The 16371-nt window shown below is 50.1% G+C and overlaps 1 protein-coding gene across 3 annotated transcripts in view; it reads left to right on the top strand.

The window, feature by feature from the left end:
* Positions 1-16371, top strand: part of PDGFA (platelet derived growth factor subunit A) — a 60507-nt gene that overhangs the window by 27373 nt on the left and 16763 nt on the right. For all 3 annotated transcript variants that reach the window (XM_044433591.1, XM_044433592.1, XM_044433590.1), the window contains exons 3-4: positions 8118-8222; positions 12062-12249. In XM_044433591.1, coding sequence (XP_044289526.1) covers positions 8118-8222; positions 12062-12249 — 293 coding nt within the window. The remainder of the gene's footprint in view (positions 1-8117; positions 8223-12061; positions 12250-16371) is intronic.

The raw sequence follows: 16371 nt of genomic DNA on the forward strand, positions 1-16371 counted from the left end.
AGGAAGGTAGGCTTGGGGAAGTGCTTGGGGTATTCCTGCAACTCCCTCTGGAGTGTCTCTTAGTGCGGAATGGACCACCTTGCATCGGGGGGTTTTGCCCTCTTCGTAATGCTTTCTCCAAGTGTGGATCTTGGTTTCCCCTCCATAAAAAAGTCACTTCTGTCGGCCCATGGGGCTACCACCAAGAAGGCTCAGTGATGATTTGGGAGAAGGGATAACACAAACAAACTAAATATAAAGGGTAAGCTGGAATGAATGTGGAGGATATGCAGACGCACAGCTGCCTTGAGAGTTTTGTGTGTCAAAAGTGCAGATGCACATTTTAAAAATGAATGCAATGTGGGGCAGTGAAATTGCTTCGTCTTGATGTACAGGGCACTAGTCGGAGTAAAGGTAGTCTCCTGGGATTGGCGAAAGCCCACCTCCTGTGGGGCCAGAAGATGCGACCCACCTTCGCTGCGTCCTGCAGCAACAACAGCAAAGCGAGCGAACAAGCAAACAGAAACTGACGCACATTTTCAGAATATTCCGGGCGCGTATTCTAGTTTCCCTTTCTGCAGCCTGCAAGCTGATGTGATACAGTGGTTGGAGCACTGCATCAGGACTTGGCAAGCCGGGCTTCTCATTTCCACTTTGCTATGAACCTGTCCGGGAGGCTCTGGGGCAGTCATGGCCTCCAGCCTCCCTCGCAGGCTGTGAGGAGGGAGTGAAGAAGAGCAGAAGGATGCTTAACCCCCTCTAGAGTCCTTGGAGGGAAAAAGCTGGGCTACAAATAAAGCAAAATAAAAATGGCTGATAATAATTTGGTGCTACTTTTCTCCTTTCTGAATGGACCGGGACCATTTTTTTTTGCTTGCCTTTTTTCCCTTTGTACAGGTGTGCAAATGTGTAAACAGGTGCCCTTACAACCCTTTGGAGTGTGCAAAGAGTTATCCATCAGTCAAGGAGTTTAGCAGGTCCACCAACTGCTCCACATATAAATGCCTAAAACAACGCATGTTGAGATGTTACTTTAAAACAAGGAATTACGAATCAAACTATTCTTAAACAGTCAACAGTTGCTAAAACAATAGAGTATTTACATATATAAGAGGACAGAGTAGTACCGACATGGGGTACAAGGACTCACTAAAAAGAAATGCTCGTCTTTTTGGTGAGTCACTAAATAGGCATTGGATGTCGAGAAAGAACTGGCTGGCCAGCAAGAGAGAAGTTCCCAGGCAGTTCTAGGTCAGCTCAGGACTCCATGGGGCCACCTGCCATGGGACTGTCTCAACACATCACTGGCCCAGTGCATGAAAAGGGCGCACTCTGGACCTGGTTTTCTCGACGGGGCAGGAAGCTGGTGATCTGGCATGGAGGGAGTTGACCTTCACCCCTTTGTCATGGTCAGATCACTTCCTTCTGAGGTTTGAGCTCGGGGCCAGTTTCCCCCTCTGTAAGGGTGCGGACGCTATTAAGATGATCTGCTCCCGGATCCTGATGGATCCTCATGGTTTCCTGAGGGCTCTGGGGGTTTTATCTTTGTAATGGTCGGATGCAGTGAGTTTGTTGGTACTGTATGTTGTTGTTGTTTGTTTTTTGTAAGCCGTCCAGGGACTCTAGCATTGCACGGCATATAAAACTTTAGGTAAACAAGCACACGAAGAGCCTGCATGGTTATCCATCAGGCTTGCATGTCAGATCTCCTTTGCTAAGCTGGGAAGGTGCAGGCCTGCAGCTGGACGGGTGACCCCACCAGGAAGCGGAGCAGGGGCTTGGCCTCAATGGCTCGGCGGCCCCTCCATTTCTCCTGCTCTTCTCCACGGGTGGCAGGAGCAAGTGCAGGGATGCCCTGCTTCTGCTTGTCCAATGTGGCGCTCCTTCTAATGGAAGCAGCCTCGAGTGGCCCTGGATACGTGTAGATATGAGCTTGTTTGCTCAACACTCCCAATAACGGCGTGTGGGATAAAGGCACCGTTGGGCACCGTGGGGTGATTGTTTGTGTTGGAGCAGACCCATAAATCAGAGCGGGAATGTGTGCTTTGCCCGCAGAGAGTCCAAAGTTCAGCCCGCGGTGCTTCCAGTGGAAAAAGGGTTCTGCTTCCGATGGTTGAGAGCGGCGTGGAGGGGACGTGAGCACACGGGCTTGGCTGGCTTCATATATGGATGCGATTACCTGTGGCAGCAGGGAGAGCCCAGGAGACGTAAGGTGGAAGGTGTGGAGGGTTCGTTAGGTGGCTTGCGCTATGTTCGTAACTAGAAATTGCCCCAGCTTTGGTCAGGTTGGACTTGTTTCTCATTTGGTGCTGTGGTTCCTTCAACCAGTCATAGGGGTACGTGTCTGGAGTGCTGGATGGGGACTTTGGAGGTCTGGGTTCTAGTCCCTGCTCAGCTGTGAAGTCCACAGGGTCCAAAGTTCAGCCCCCGGTCTGACTTTGGGACGGTCACTGACTCTCGGCCTTACCTACCTCACAGGGTTGTTGTGAGGGCAAAACAGAGAGGAAGAGGGATATGGAAGCTGCTCTGAGTTCTTTGCATGAAAAAGTGGGGTATAAATTTACTAAATGCAGAAGATTTGACCACAGCAGGGGAGGTTGCAGGACTTAGACTTGCAAAACTCCTGCGGCTTCAGACCCCATGGCCTGCAGTGCTCTGTGCTGGTGGAGGAAGCTTGCCTTGGGGGCTGCACACAGCACGGAAGGCCTCCGTCACTTGGACGCATCTATCAATCCACCCGTGCCTGTCGAAAGAAGCAGGACGCCCCTAAGTGCCCTGTCCAAGGTAACCCTCAGTTGTCTGTCCACAGGTCCCCCTTGGTGTGCACCCAGAAGTTGCAGGTGCACCGGGCTGGACAGACAGACTGCATGGATGGACAGCCAGGCTGTTGGACGTTCCCTTTTCTTACTGGGGATCGTTCCTTCGATTAAAAACGAATTTAGGGCATGGTGGAAGCAAACGTGGGCTCCCCCAACAGAGGGCCACCCCAGCACCTGCTCGGCATTCCAGAGCTACACCCCCGGTTCCAGTGACTCCGTCTGGAAAGTCTCCTATTTCTCACTCTGGTGGTGGAGCTCCCGTCGCTCCAAATGAACATCGAGCTGGATCTTTTCTGCTAAGAGCAAGCGTGCTGCAGCAGATGGGGTGCTGGAGAGTGGCTTGGGGGGCTGGGGCGCATGGTGTGTGAAGTGGCCTGGGGGCTGGCTCTGTGGATAGGCAAAACGAGGCCGCCACGAGAAGCGCTGATCCGAGCCCCATCCCGCAAAAACAGAAAAGGAAAAAAATGGAAAAGAGGAGGAGGAGGAGAGGAAGAGGCAGCAGCTGTGTGCGTGAGAGGATGCATAAACACACAGGGTAGCCAGCAATTTATTTCTGGCCCCGTCTCTTTTTAAAAATATTTTTTCCTAGCCCTGAGGTGCAAACCAAGAAACCCGGACTATTCCCAGACTGCTCCTTGAAGCCAAAGCGAAGCGCAGTTTGATCGGATGAAAGTGCAGAGGCACCTGTGCCAGTCCAGGTTTCTCTGCTGAAACCAAGTGGGAAAAAACCAAAGCAAAAAACACGCAGTTTTGACATTTTGATGTTGCTGGTTTGCAAGAGCATCTCCCTTCCTGAACATTTTTTCAAAGGGGCTCTTTCTTTCTTGTTTTTGCTGCCCTCCGTCAGTTCAGCAAATCCTTGTATGGTGGGCATGTCGTGAGCGGAGCTGGCTGGTGCTGGGGGTCAGACTAGATGGCCCAGGAGACTCCTTCTGACTCGCTCTGTTTCTATGTTTCTATGTTTATCCTAAGAGCAAAGGAGGACTGGGGACAATCTTCTTACTCCAGATGCACCTGGTTTCTTCCTGAAGGACTGAGGGATCTCCCCTTCTCTCCTTCCTCTTCCTTGTCCTTGCATCTTGCATTCCCGGGGTAGCAGGCTATTTCTCTATCAGGGCACGTAACCCTTGTCTCTGTCAGGATCCACAGGGCTCTTATCCGGACTCCCGCAGGCTCAGGCCTGGTTTGCTTATTCCTCATGTGCCAATGGAGAGCACATTCTGGGAAGCACTGTTCAAAGCCACACCTTTCTTTTCCTCTGCGGCTACCGTGCTTGCAGTCGGAGGCCTGCCTTGTATTCCAAACTCCAGCGGACAGCTCAGTCCAAAAGTTGGAGAGAAGCTCCTAGCTAGTGATAGCTCAGACGCTTGGAGAGCCCTCAGGTCACTCACTGCAGATCCTTCCTCAGGGAGTCCTCTTCCTCTGTGTCTCCAGCTGCTTCCATGCCTCCTCCTCCTCTTCTTCCTCCTCCCCCTCATTGCAGCCACTGCTCACTTGGTTGGCTGGCACGGAGCCAGTCAGCAAACAGGAGGGGCATCAGCTGCTCCTCCTTCTCTCTTTACCTGGACCAGGGCACATGGCAGGTGAACGGGCAGGTTGCCACACTGCGGAGGCCGAGCATCTGCAGGGTCTTTTCCCCGTGGGCCCCTGCTGGGCCTTGTTTGTGCCCAACCATGCCTACCCTTCATGCTGGTCTCATTTCCAGCTATCCATCATTCATATTCATATTCCAGTCCATCATGCATTGGGAACCTTTTTGGTGAAACATCCACCAGTTTGCATGGGGCATTTGGAAGGTGGAGACCTAATTAACAAGCAGGGAGGCAGAGCAGTTGTACAGAATTGCAGAAAGGGTATTATTTTGGCCTAGATGAGATAAAAGTGCAAGGTAAAGACGCATTTCAAACATTAGATCTATACACAGTAGGCACGCTGAAACGAGTGGGAGTTGGAGGAACTGTTACCAATGGGTTATAAACTTGTGCCATTCTTTTCCATGGGTCTACTTCAAGTAGGACTAGTACTGGCTGCTACCCATTCTGTTGAATCTGCATTAGAGGGATTTGAGAGAGAGAGAGGGAGGGAGGGAGGGAGGGAGAGAGAGTCACATGTATTATTTTGTGCCTAAAATGGCATATCTCCATTCTAAAAGAAGCCCGGAGCTGTTGATGCTGCTAACACAACAATGAAAGCGTGTAAAACAGCAGAACGTGTTGCACTCCACCATTAAGCTCGATCATAAAGGGAGTGTGAACGCAACACTTTGCCTGAAAGTGCCTGTCGGAACAAGCATGTTCGTACTTGACTCCTAAACATTTCCAGACCAGACTCTCTGCAGAGGGAACCTTCGTCTCTGCCTTGTTTGCCCTGAATTCTACCTGTGTGGATTTTATCTCAAGCTACGGATGGAAAACAAAACACGGCCTTATCCATGAAGGTCTTTGCAAGCATAGCATATGTTGCGACTTGTGTGTGTTCTCTGTGTTGCGGGCGCCACAGTGCGGGGTTACTTTCGAGGCTGTAAAAGCCACTTGCCAGTGAAAACGTGGACTCGCTGGTCCGACGAAAGGTATTTGAGGTTTCCCCGTGGCCTGAAACAGCGCCCATTCCAGTTTACGAACCGCCCCCCCCAGAGGCCGTTCAGGTTTGGGTTTGTGTGTACTGACCACCCTGGACATGGCTTATTGTAACTAGAGGAGGACGATCCTTGGTTTGCCTACCAGGGGTGTTCCTGGCGAACAATCCATTGCTTCACCCTAGTGCAGGTTCCGCACAGCCCTCGATTCAGCGGCGACATACGGTCAACCCATATTCTGGGCTGCTTTTAGCTACAAACCAGGACAATGGGGTACATGGGATTGACTTGACTGGGGTGCCAGATGAGAAATGGACAGATCGGGGGGAGGGAGCGGTTGAAGTGAGCCTGGACTGGCCCCCAGGATGCCTCGGGACAGTTCAGGCCAGTATTATCATGGCGTAACTTTTAATGGGTTTTGTTCTGGGACAAGAACTGATAATGAGCTTCCACCAAGTGGAAAGAAGCAAATAGCCTTTGCATAGGATTTCCTCTATGGGGCTGCAGTTCCACAGGGCGGGGGGAAGGGGTTGTGTTTGCTCTCCTTCACCCTTACTTTCCATGCTTTGGGTGGGTCGTATTTGCGAAGGGTGACTAGCTGGGCTTGCCCTGTTCTTTGCAGCCCTGTCTGATCATGCTGTCAAACGTGGGGGGAACAGAAAGAACCAGCAAGTGCCCCCCCATCCCACGTTCTGCTCCTTGCAAGTGCAATTTCAGGAGAATGCCCCACAGTGGCAACCGTCTGTAAGGTTTCTTATCGGTCTGCATGCAAAGAAATGCCCACGGCAGCAGTTTCTTGCTCCGGCAGCAGTTTCTTCCTCCGTCTCTGCAGAAAGCTTTGTTGAGGAAGAGAAAGGGCCGGGCAGTCGCCTGTCTGACGGCGTTGTGTGTTGGACGCGCCATCTAGTTCAAGGCTGGTGGAAAGATAAAGAGCCCTTAAGAGTGGAGAATCAGGGCACTGAACGTGCCTGGCAACACTTAGCCCTGAGCAGCGAGATGAGCAGGGGCTCGGCCGGCCCCGCTATGGTGCAATGGATTGGCTAGTTAAGTGAAAGGATTTCTGCTTCAGTGCACATCCACACAGGCTGCGCCGACCTAACGCAGTAGGTGTGGTGCTTGTGGATGTGTCTCCTCTCACTCTGGAGAGGTTTTCCTTCCTCTTTGTAATGTGTGAGTGCCCACCCTGGTAGGTGAATGTGGTAACAAAGCCGGCCAGCCAGCCAGCCGCCCTTCTATTTGCAAAACTCTAAAGGTGCCGTTTTCTACCCAATGAACCTGTAAGAAGAGATAAATCTCCTGCCACTTTCCAGTTTTTGGCTCATGAATGCAGAGTCCTTGGGATGATTCAAGGGCTATGGAATGAGTGATTCTCTGGTACCCTCTATGGCAGGTGCGGCCCGGAAAAGCAGGGCCTTTTCAGTGATGGTGCCTTCACGTGGGGTTATTTCAAGCCTCTAATGAAGGAACTCACTCATGTTTTTGTTTCTGCTTCCACCATGTTGTGTGTACTGTGGTTTTAAAAATGCATGTAAAATTCTTCCAACAAAGCATCGCACGACGTCTCCAAATGGTATAGGAAGTAAGAACAGCTAAGCATCTAGTAAGATGCAGGTTTATGGCAAATGGATAACGTCTCACTTGCAGTTCGAAACAGGGCGTTTCTTACTGATAAAAACAGTCCGTGGTCTCCAGGCCCGAATTCCAACCTGGTGTTAAGTGACTGATGTTCGAAGTGCTGTTAAACTGACCGAAACGTCTCCCTCCATCCAGCTCTTCTCAAACTACTGTGCTTTGTTTGGTCGGGAACTTCCAGTCCTTTTTAAATGTAAGCTTTCTTCAGCCTGTGCCCTTCAGATTGCTATGCTGTAATTCTAAGCAGCACCCAGCCAGCCTTGTTGAGCAGGGGCTGCTGGGAGTTGTAGTCCAACGCAGTCAAAGAAGGCCCTTCAAGTTGTCCTCCGTCAGTATAAAAACGGCTCCAGACATTTCTCAGTCGGAGGTGTGTGGCATGTTTTAGATTATCCAGTGCTTTGCTTTTGGGGTTGTAATCTGCCTAGCAGGTCGTAAAGACGGAGAAGAGGGATGTAATGTTTTTATGTAAAACATATAATTCCAAGGATGGTTTGCTGGGGAAATGTTTCCTGTTTCTAGAATATGCTGACTTCAGAATGGCCATACGTAAAACTCTTGCCGAACCTGAAGCTGTTCTGCAAAGCTCCTTTCAGCCGAGGATCAGATTCGCTGCAGGGAAGCTCTGGGGGACCACTTTCTGGGGGGGGTGGAGCCAAAAGCCAAAGGGGCGGGGCCTCAAAGCTAAAAATTCCAGCGTATTTTCATTGAGAGCTCTTACTGCTAGCAACTAAGCTTCAGGAGAGGTGTTTCAAGCCTTTAGAATGGGCGAAGATGGCACAGTACCTGGGAACTCACCAAATAGGCAGTGGGGGGGTGAGGAAAGGGGTGTGGCCAAGAAAAAGGGGTGTGGCTTTCGGGGAGGGGTATGGCCCCTATGTTTGAAGTTCTGCACCTGAGCTCCTTTTTGTTAATTATTGGGATTTCTGGTGGCTTTCAGGATTGGGTACAGAGGTGAAATTTTGGCTGTGTTTGAATAGCTGGCCATTGGACTATTGGTTAATGTATTGCTTTTTTGTAATTAAAATCAGATAAATTTAATTTCCGAACCCAGTGCAAATAATAACAAATACAGTACCCTGAAGGTTTGGCTTTTTTCCCCACTTCCCTTTTAGGATATGATGATGCTTCGGAGACAAACTTGATATCACACAGTGTTCGCTCTGCCAAACACGTGCAAGAAAATCGCCCGAGACCCATTCGTAGGAAAAGGAGTGTTGGTAAGGAATGGGGAGATGAAATGTATTTTTCAAAATGCCACGAGCCTTGGGTGATTGATGGAAAGCTTTTGTGGCTGGTCCCAGGGGGAGAAAAGGGTCATTGTTTAAAAATAAAGGGCGGGAGGAGGGGGGAAAGACCTTTTAAACCCGAAGGGGCTGGCAGGGGGAACACTCACATTCACCCCCCCCCCATGACTTCTTATTTTCTGCTCCTTGTTGCACCAGCCCAGCCATCATCCAGAAGGGTGACACATGTAGAAAATCCTTGACATTCACTTTTGGTGTCGCGGCACGTTCTCTGCCAAGCGCTAGTGAAGTGGTGCCGGGCGGATTCAGTCCGGGCAGTCTCAGCGTGTCAGTGTTGATGTGGGTGATAAAGACACCCTCCAGAGAATGCTGAGCATCCCGTGAGAGCAAATGGGTTAAACAGTTGCCGGCCTCTGTGATCCTAGAGGCGCCCAACCATGGAAAGAAGCTGCCCGTTGTCCCTCTGCGTGAGTCGTCGGTAGCCTTCCCGCCAGTCAGATTCGAGGGGATGAACCTTTGCAGCAGGCCTGGCCCTGAGCGAGAGGACTGCCTCAGCCACCAGATGTGGGCAGACACAGTCAAGGTCTTGGGGTGTGCCAGGGGACCTGCCACGTCCCCCTGCACCCAGGTGGTCTGCTGCCTTCCAGCAGCATCCCCTTGTGTCGTGGGCCACCCCAATCTGCTCTGTACACGGCATCCATGAGGGCACCATCGTGCTCTTCACCAGCAGTCCCGAGCTGACCCTACTCTGCATCTCTCTGTCAACCGTGATCGCATCACAGTCCTTCCCAACATGCTGCCCTTCCAAGAGTGTGTGCGTTGCATCACTGCACGATTCACCACGTTGGGCTTGCTCCCTGTTCAAGCAGGGCGTAATCAGCAACACGAGTGGCAGCGGGAACATTTGCCGGGCTGGGGATAGCCTGCGAAGAACGCCTGTTGCCTTCCCTGGGGCCTCCCCTTGGCACCGCCAGAGCCAGTGAGAGTCCCGGGGAGAGAACGGTATGCAGTGCTGTGCCACCGACAGGCAGGGCCCTTGAGATCTGGGCACCATCAGCTGAGAGAGCTGCCGCAGTGGGGAGAGGAGTCACGAGAGCCCCCGTGCTTCTCAGCGTGTGTGCAAAGCAAGGTGCGGTCACAGTGTTCAATGCACCAGCCTGACACAAGCATAGCGAGGCCCTATGAGTGTAGTCGATACAAAAGTGTTGTAAACAGAAAATGTAGGAGGTGGTCTTAGAATGGTGATCTGGGCAGAAACCGGTCGTGTGGGTTTGGCTGGGCAGTTCTTACTTCTGAATAATATTCTTAGAAGATGAAGACGTGGAAGGAAGACGCGTCTGGGGCACGGAGAGCAAGCTGTGTGCCCGGCTTTTCCGTCAAGGCTCATGCTGGCTTGGTGACTGAGTAATCAGTAATTCCAGGAAGGCCCTGAAAAGCTGTGCATTTAAAAGAGAGTTCTTTCTGTTTTCAGGGGAAAAAGTTCACTTGGTTACAGCTTTTGGTACAAAAAGCTGTAAAGTAAATAGACAGGATGGGGCATTCTTGTGGAACAGCAATTCCCAAGAGGCTTAACTGAGGACTTGCTTTGACTGCACAGGAATGAGTGAGTGCTTGCCACTTTCCCTTTCACTCAACAGCCCAGGGACTTCCCACACTGTTCGAATCCAGGAACTCTGGGTTGTTTAGAGGTTAAACAACCTGGAGTTAACCCAACGAACTATGGGCGAAATGAGCATTCAGGGTATTCCTGGGTTGTTGATTCAAAGCAAAAGCAGTATCGAAAAACACGGAGGCAGTGTCCTTGTTCAGCTGCAGCAATTCCTGGGTTTAGACATCATGATAACAGGTTGTGGGTTCTGTTCCTGGGTTGCTGATGGAAAAAGGACGCAATGAGCATGCAAGAGGCAGCGTTTTTGCTCAGCTACATCCCAATCTTTGAGACTGCTGTTACATGCAAACCAGGTCTTAGATGTTTTTATTACATTTGAAAAAGGTTAAAATGTTACTCTCAGGGAATCCAAAATTCTGTCTGGCTGCAACAGTGAAAAAAACTCTTAACTCTAGATGGTCTTAGCTATTATGTTTCTTGTTTCTCTTTCTTTCTGAAGTGTGTGTATATATATAGAATTGTTGCGGAGTTTTTTAATACATATCTCATTGTTGCAGAGAAAAGACAGTAAAATAGGCATTTGTACAAACACACATGACGTAATGCTGAAAGCATGCATGACCTAAGGTAGGGATGGGCACATGAGATTCGGGATTCTGGGTTAAATCTCCAGCTAATCTTTTACAGACCACCAGGTCTGGCTTCATCATAAAGGAGCGTGTGTTATTTGCCTTCCTGCCAGCAGTCCAATTCTCGTTCGCAAATGACTTACTCCGAGGATGAAGATAGACATAACATTTACAAAGCAGTGGGGCCCACTGGGAAGCGTCCTTGCCACATTCGATACAAACACACACGCCGCTTCTCAGGGTCCGGTTCCAAGATGAAACCCAAGCCAGCAGCAGTAGTTCGGCAAGGATGCCACGAACCCGGGCTCCAAAGCCCCCCGGTGCCAAAGCCATCACCTCCCAGTAATTCCTGGAGCATTTTTGCAACTCTTCTGAAATGCTTCCTTTGTTTAAAAAGAACTGCTACAACAGAGCAACGGGTGGATGCCTGGAGAAATATGTGGGATATGCATTGTATACGGAAAAGGCAGACAAGTTGTCTAAAGCGTGGAGGAAGGGCCTGACTGTTGGACAGCCCAGTACCTGATTTGATAAACTGTGTGTCTGTTGTGGAAACAGGTGGAGCTGGGAGAAGGCCAAGCCTATGAAGAGCCCGCAATAATATGTTTTAAAATTTGATAGCTATCTTTACCCTGATAAAGCTTCATGTTTAATGCAAACGTTCGGTTATTGCTTTACATGGTCATAATACGACCTTAAAAGCAGAAGTCTTTTATCTATTGGTCCTACTGGGATTGGTTCCGCACCTTCTTTGCACGCATCGGATTTGGTATCCTGATGGAAATGAGAACAGAAAGGTGTCTTTTTGAAATATAAGGGCCCGTGAAGACGGATGGGAGGAGAAAAGCTTGAAATGCAGAATTAAAGTCTTTAAAGTCACATTATGCTAATTGAACAGTGGCTGGTGAGTCAGGGAAGGCCTGAGGAAAGAAAGCGCTCTTCTGCGGACACAGTGCTGGCTCTGCTTGGCCTCCACTGGCAGGGAAGGGGGCCAGTGCAGCGAAGGCCCTGCTCTGTGTGTGCTTCAACTGTACCACCAGAAGTGGTGCACCTGTGTTGGGCCAGGCTAGGAAGGGGGAAGGTGCTTAGGGCTTTAGTAATACCAGGAATGGAGCATCTGACCTGGCTAGGAGCACACAACCAGCCAGTGACCTGCAAAACACACAGACACTGCTGAGTTGTTGGCTTGGGCACCTCCTGCAGCTTCCAGGCCAGGCGTGTGGGAGCCCCGTGTGGCGTGCATTGCAGCAAACCTCACGTGAACCCACAGCTACAATGATCTAGCACATACCCGGCATGCTGGGGCAAAAGGAGAGGCAGTGTGGTGTAGTGGTTAAGAGTGCAGGTCTGGGATTCAGGAGATCTGGGTTCAAGTCCCCGCACGGCCATGGAGCCAACTGGGTGACTTTGGGCCAGTTGCTGCCTCTCAGCCTGACCTACCCTGCAGGGTGGTTGTTGGGATAAGATGGAAAGGAGGAAGAGGATGATGTAAGCCATTTTGAGTTCCTGTAAAAAGGTGGGATATAAATGGAATAAATAACTAAGATGCAGGGCGTATCTCCTTCCCTTTGCAGAGGAAGCCGTTCCTGCCGTTTGCAAGACACGGACCGTCATCTATGAGATTCCGCGGAGTCAGATCGATCCAACGTCGGCCAACTTTCTGATATGGCCCCCCTGCGTGGAGGTGAAACGGTGCACCGGCTGCTGCAACACCAGCAGTGTGAAGTGCCAGCCGTCACGGATACACCACAGAAATGTCAAGGTGGGGAGAACCAACGCACTGGGAGGGAGGCGGGGTGGGGTGCCGGGCATCTCTGCACATGCCCCGCTCGCTGTGGACAGGTGCCCACTTTTTTTGCCCCTTGCAGCCGCGTGGGGACGTGTCCCTTTTGCTCAGTGGACAGGAGCAGAGTCCCATGTTGATTTTTTAATTCCTGTGCTAGAGGCAGCCCCTGGCGTGAGTGAAGCTGATCATGCCTCACATCCAGCCTCTGTGCTTCCGGATGTTTTGCCCTCCCTTTCCAGCTAGGGACAAGGCCTTGTTGCTGGTGGCCCCTTGACTGCCACACCGAGGCCTGACTGGGGCACCCCCTTCCCAGATCCCCACTGCCTTCAACATCGACCCTGCTGCCCCAGAGGCCTGAGACCACTTCCCCAGCTCTGCATGCCCTCCAGCTCTTCCCAGAAGCCTTCCTCCAACCTGCCCCTCTTCCCTGCCCTTTTCCCCAACACAAATTCTCTCCTGTTGCCCTTAGAGGCTCTGCCCACTAGCTCTCACTGCCCCTTGTGCTTGATGTTCCCTCTTGGCTCTCCTGTGATGGAAATTCTCCAAAAGGGTGGCAATTGATACGGCACTTCATACTCGGGACGCTCCACATGCATCTATCCCCTTGTGGTCCTTACAACTATTTTTCAGTAGATCAGTAGTTTTCCTCCTGAATTTTTTGTGGGTGGTGCGGGGGGAGAGTCCAAGACTGTGTATCTTTCTGTGTGTGTGTGTGTGTGGAGGGAGCTGTCCTAAGACCACCTACTGAGTGTGTGCTAGAGGCGAGATTTACTTGGGAAGTATCCCGCGTCATAATTGTTTATTGTAGAAAGGCACAGATGGCATCTGAGGGTCAGCATGACCCCCAATACGAACGCCTATCTATTCTCATGGACTTCTGCTATGTTTAGCCCTGCACTGCCGTGTTTCCCCCCTTGGCAACTCATAACCTTGCAGAGGTTGCAATCTACCCTTTTATTATAGAGGGGTGTGCAGAGGATGGCGTCGAGCAGGTTAAGGGCCTGCTTGCCTGCTTGTGGCAGAGACTCTACCAACGACGAGAATGAAGTACCAGGAGTCGCCTTGAACCCCGGTGTTTTTAATGGCAGGATCACCCAGGCCCTCTGCAGTTACTTACGACAGCGTGCGACCGGGTGGTGGTCTGCACCACTAACCACAAGCTTTTAGAACATATACAGAGTGTTTTATAGTTTCTGAGTCACATGGGCCCAGCAGTTGGATAGTTGATGATGAAATAAAGGGAACACAGTCAGAAGAAGGTGAGAGGTCTGCAGAGCGGGCGCAACACAATGGCCTTTGATTGCAGGGTAGTAACTTCATGATCCTGGGATTATTGTGAGTCTTGGCATGCAAATGAGGGTGGTGGTGATGCTGTTAACCTGGCAGCCCGACCAGTTCTTACTGATCAGCAGAACAGCAGCCCTGGCAGCTTCCTGGGGAAGCCACCAGGCCCCACTTCTAAAGCTAACAGCAAATGCCCAACAGTAACCCGGCTTGGAATTATTGGGTGCTTCCTGAGAAAGGGGTGCAGGCATTTTAGAACACAAAGGGACATAAGCAACCCTTTTCTGCCAGGATTTATCCGAATTTTCCCAAAGCTTGCTTGCTTTTCTCCCTCCCTCTGTCCATCTGTCTGTCTGTCCTTCAGTCCCTCCCTCCCTCCCTCCCTCCCTCCTTCCTTCCTTCCTTCCTTCCTTCCTTCCTTCCTTCCATTTCTACAGATTTTGTTTTATACCTTCCTGGGGTCACCTTTGACCCCCAACCTGTTTGAACCCAAACCATCATGAAGAAACAGACAGAGCTGCTTTGGCCTTTCCCACAAGCGCACACAGCCCTGCCCTTGATTTTAAAATGATAGAATGGCTCCGGGGACATTTTGGATGAAGAAACCCCTCCACAGCCATGTTTCCTTAATTAAATATTATGTAGGCTAAATCGAGCTTTTATTTGTGGAAACATGGTGCTTTTGATCTGGAGAAATGTGTTTCATATCGACTCTCCTCTTGGGATTTGCAAATGCATATGGCTTAATGCCACATTTACTCATTAGGCAAAATCCAATTTTTCTGCCTGCCACAATCTATCAAACAAATATTTCACAAAATGGATGGTATTTATTCATTGGGTTGGGTCTAGTCCCTCTGTTGGTTTTGTTTTATATTGGTGCAAATCAACACCACCTTTTCAGAGGTAAAAGTCAGACACATCCATGGGGAATTGTGTTCTCGGAGGTGTTTAAAGTTCTCTGGGCCTTGTTTGTACAATCAAAATCCATAGGTTGCTGTCTCAGGATGGTTACTGGAAGGTGGAGGCCCACAACCGAGGCAGATCTGGCCTTCTGAGAGCAGTTGCTTGAATTCCCCAATGCCTGGTTTCGAGGCCGAAGAATTTGGAGCAATGGGGAAGTTCTGAACTGGATGCTGGAAAACAGGAATGGCCAAATGGATCCATTTCAGTTCCTCTCTATCGCTTGATTTTTCAATCTTAAACTCAGTTTGCCCTGAACTTTGAGAATGTTTTTTGTAAAAGTCTGGGCAGACATTCCTGCACATTTTGTGTGCATTTCTTCTAATATGTATGTGTTTCTGTACAATTCTGCCTAGCATGCATCGTTTTGCAAGCAGATTTCCTGATAAGACTTTTTGAACATTATTTTCACTAAAATATGCCTTTCAGTGTGCACAGATTTTCATCCTTTCTTTTGAATTGATGAACTCTGGTACAGCATTTGGAGAAGACCGAATTTTGAGGGCTTCTGAGCATCCTTTTGTGTGTTGATATGAAACTGTGAAACTAGCAATGCAAATTCAACACATGTCACTAGCTGAAAAATTGAAACACATGTCCATAGTTGAAAAATTGGCCTGACAGTCTCCAGTTATTCCCCAAACTGGCGGTCGAGTTTTGGACTGTGCCCTAAAGCCATAACATCTGTGGGTGACCCTAGTTCTCATGAAGGTTGTGGAATAGGATGCATTTGGTGTCTTGTGCTTCACATGACAGGTGAGGGCTGAGAGCACGGACTCATCCTTCATAGGTAGGAATTCCCTGCACATAGAAAGTCAGCATGTCAGGGAGAAAGCGGGTTCATCTTGTTGTCTTTGTGGAACTGTGAGCTGCTTTATATCAAGGCAAACCCCCGGCCACGTCGTTTGTCAAAACGAGGCAGCCAACCTGCCACAGCCAACTCACCAAAGGAGCCCGCAAAAAGCGAGGAAAGAATCACAAGACTGTGTGGACAAGAGGCCAAATTAATGCATGGCTGTTTATCTCTGGCCCCCGCTCAGTTCTTTGAGCTTCCAGGCCCTGGCACCCAGACCAAGAAATATTCTGAGGCCGCTCCTTAAAGCTGAGGCAAAGAGCAACACAGCCCTCAATCAGCACGAAGCACCTGCTCCAGCGTGTTTTCTAAGCTGAAAACAAAGTGGGGGGAAAAACATGCCGTTTTGATATTCAGATGTTGCTGTTTTGCAAAGCCGCCTTCCATTCCTGATAGCATTTTCAAAGAAGCGGTTTCTTTCTTGTTTTTGCAGCCCTCCAGAAGCTTGGCAAAGAATCATTATAAAAGCAAAGGAGCAGTGGGACAATTTAATTAACCTGCAGGCTCAAGAACAAACCGAAAGGTTTAGCAAGCTCAGGCTGCAGATGCTGGTGGCCCTGTTGCTTCTCTCCCTCCTGCTCCTGTTGGCGACAGGCCAGATCCCCTGTAGGCAGTCCAAGCTCGCCGTAGGCGACTGGGTGTTTCTGGAGCCTTCTTGAGCCGCTCCCTTGTAGACTGTGGGCAATTGCTCAGGCTGTTGCCAAATCCTTGATGCATCTTCTAGCTTTCTGATCCACTGGGAGGAGGGAGGTCCTCCTCCTCCTCTTCCTCTTCCTCATCCTTGGGTCTTGCTCTTAAAGGAGTAGTAGGCTATTTTTCTGTGGCAGGGTGCATCATTCTACCTCTGTCGGTATCCGCAGGACCCCTAACCAAAGCTTATTTCTCTGGTCAGGCGCATTCCGTTCTTCTGTTGCTGCCAAGGACTGGTAGTTCCAGGACTGAGGAGCAGGCAGTCTGAGAGCTAGTGTTGCCTAGTGGTTAGATTGTTGCTCTAGGAC

Source organism: Varanus komodoensis, unplaced genomic scaffold (assembly GCF_004798865.1).
Source record: "Varanus komodoensis strain SLA01 unplaced genomic scaffold, ASM479886v1 scaffold26, whole genome shotgun sequence".
NCBI lineage: Eukaryota > Metazoa > Chordata > Lepidosauria > Squamata > Varanidae > Varanus > Varanus komodoensis.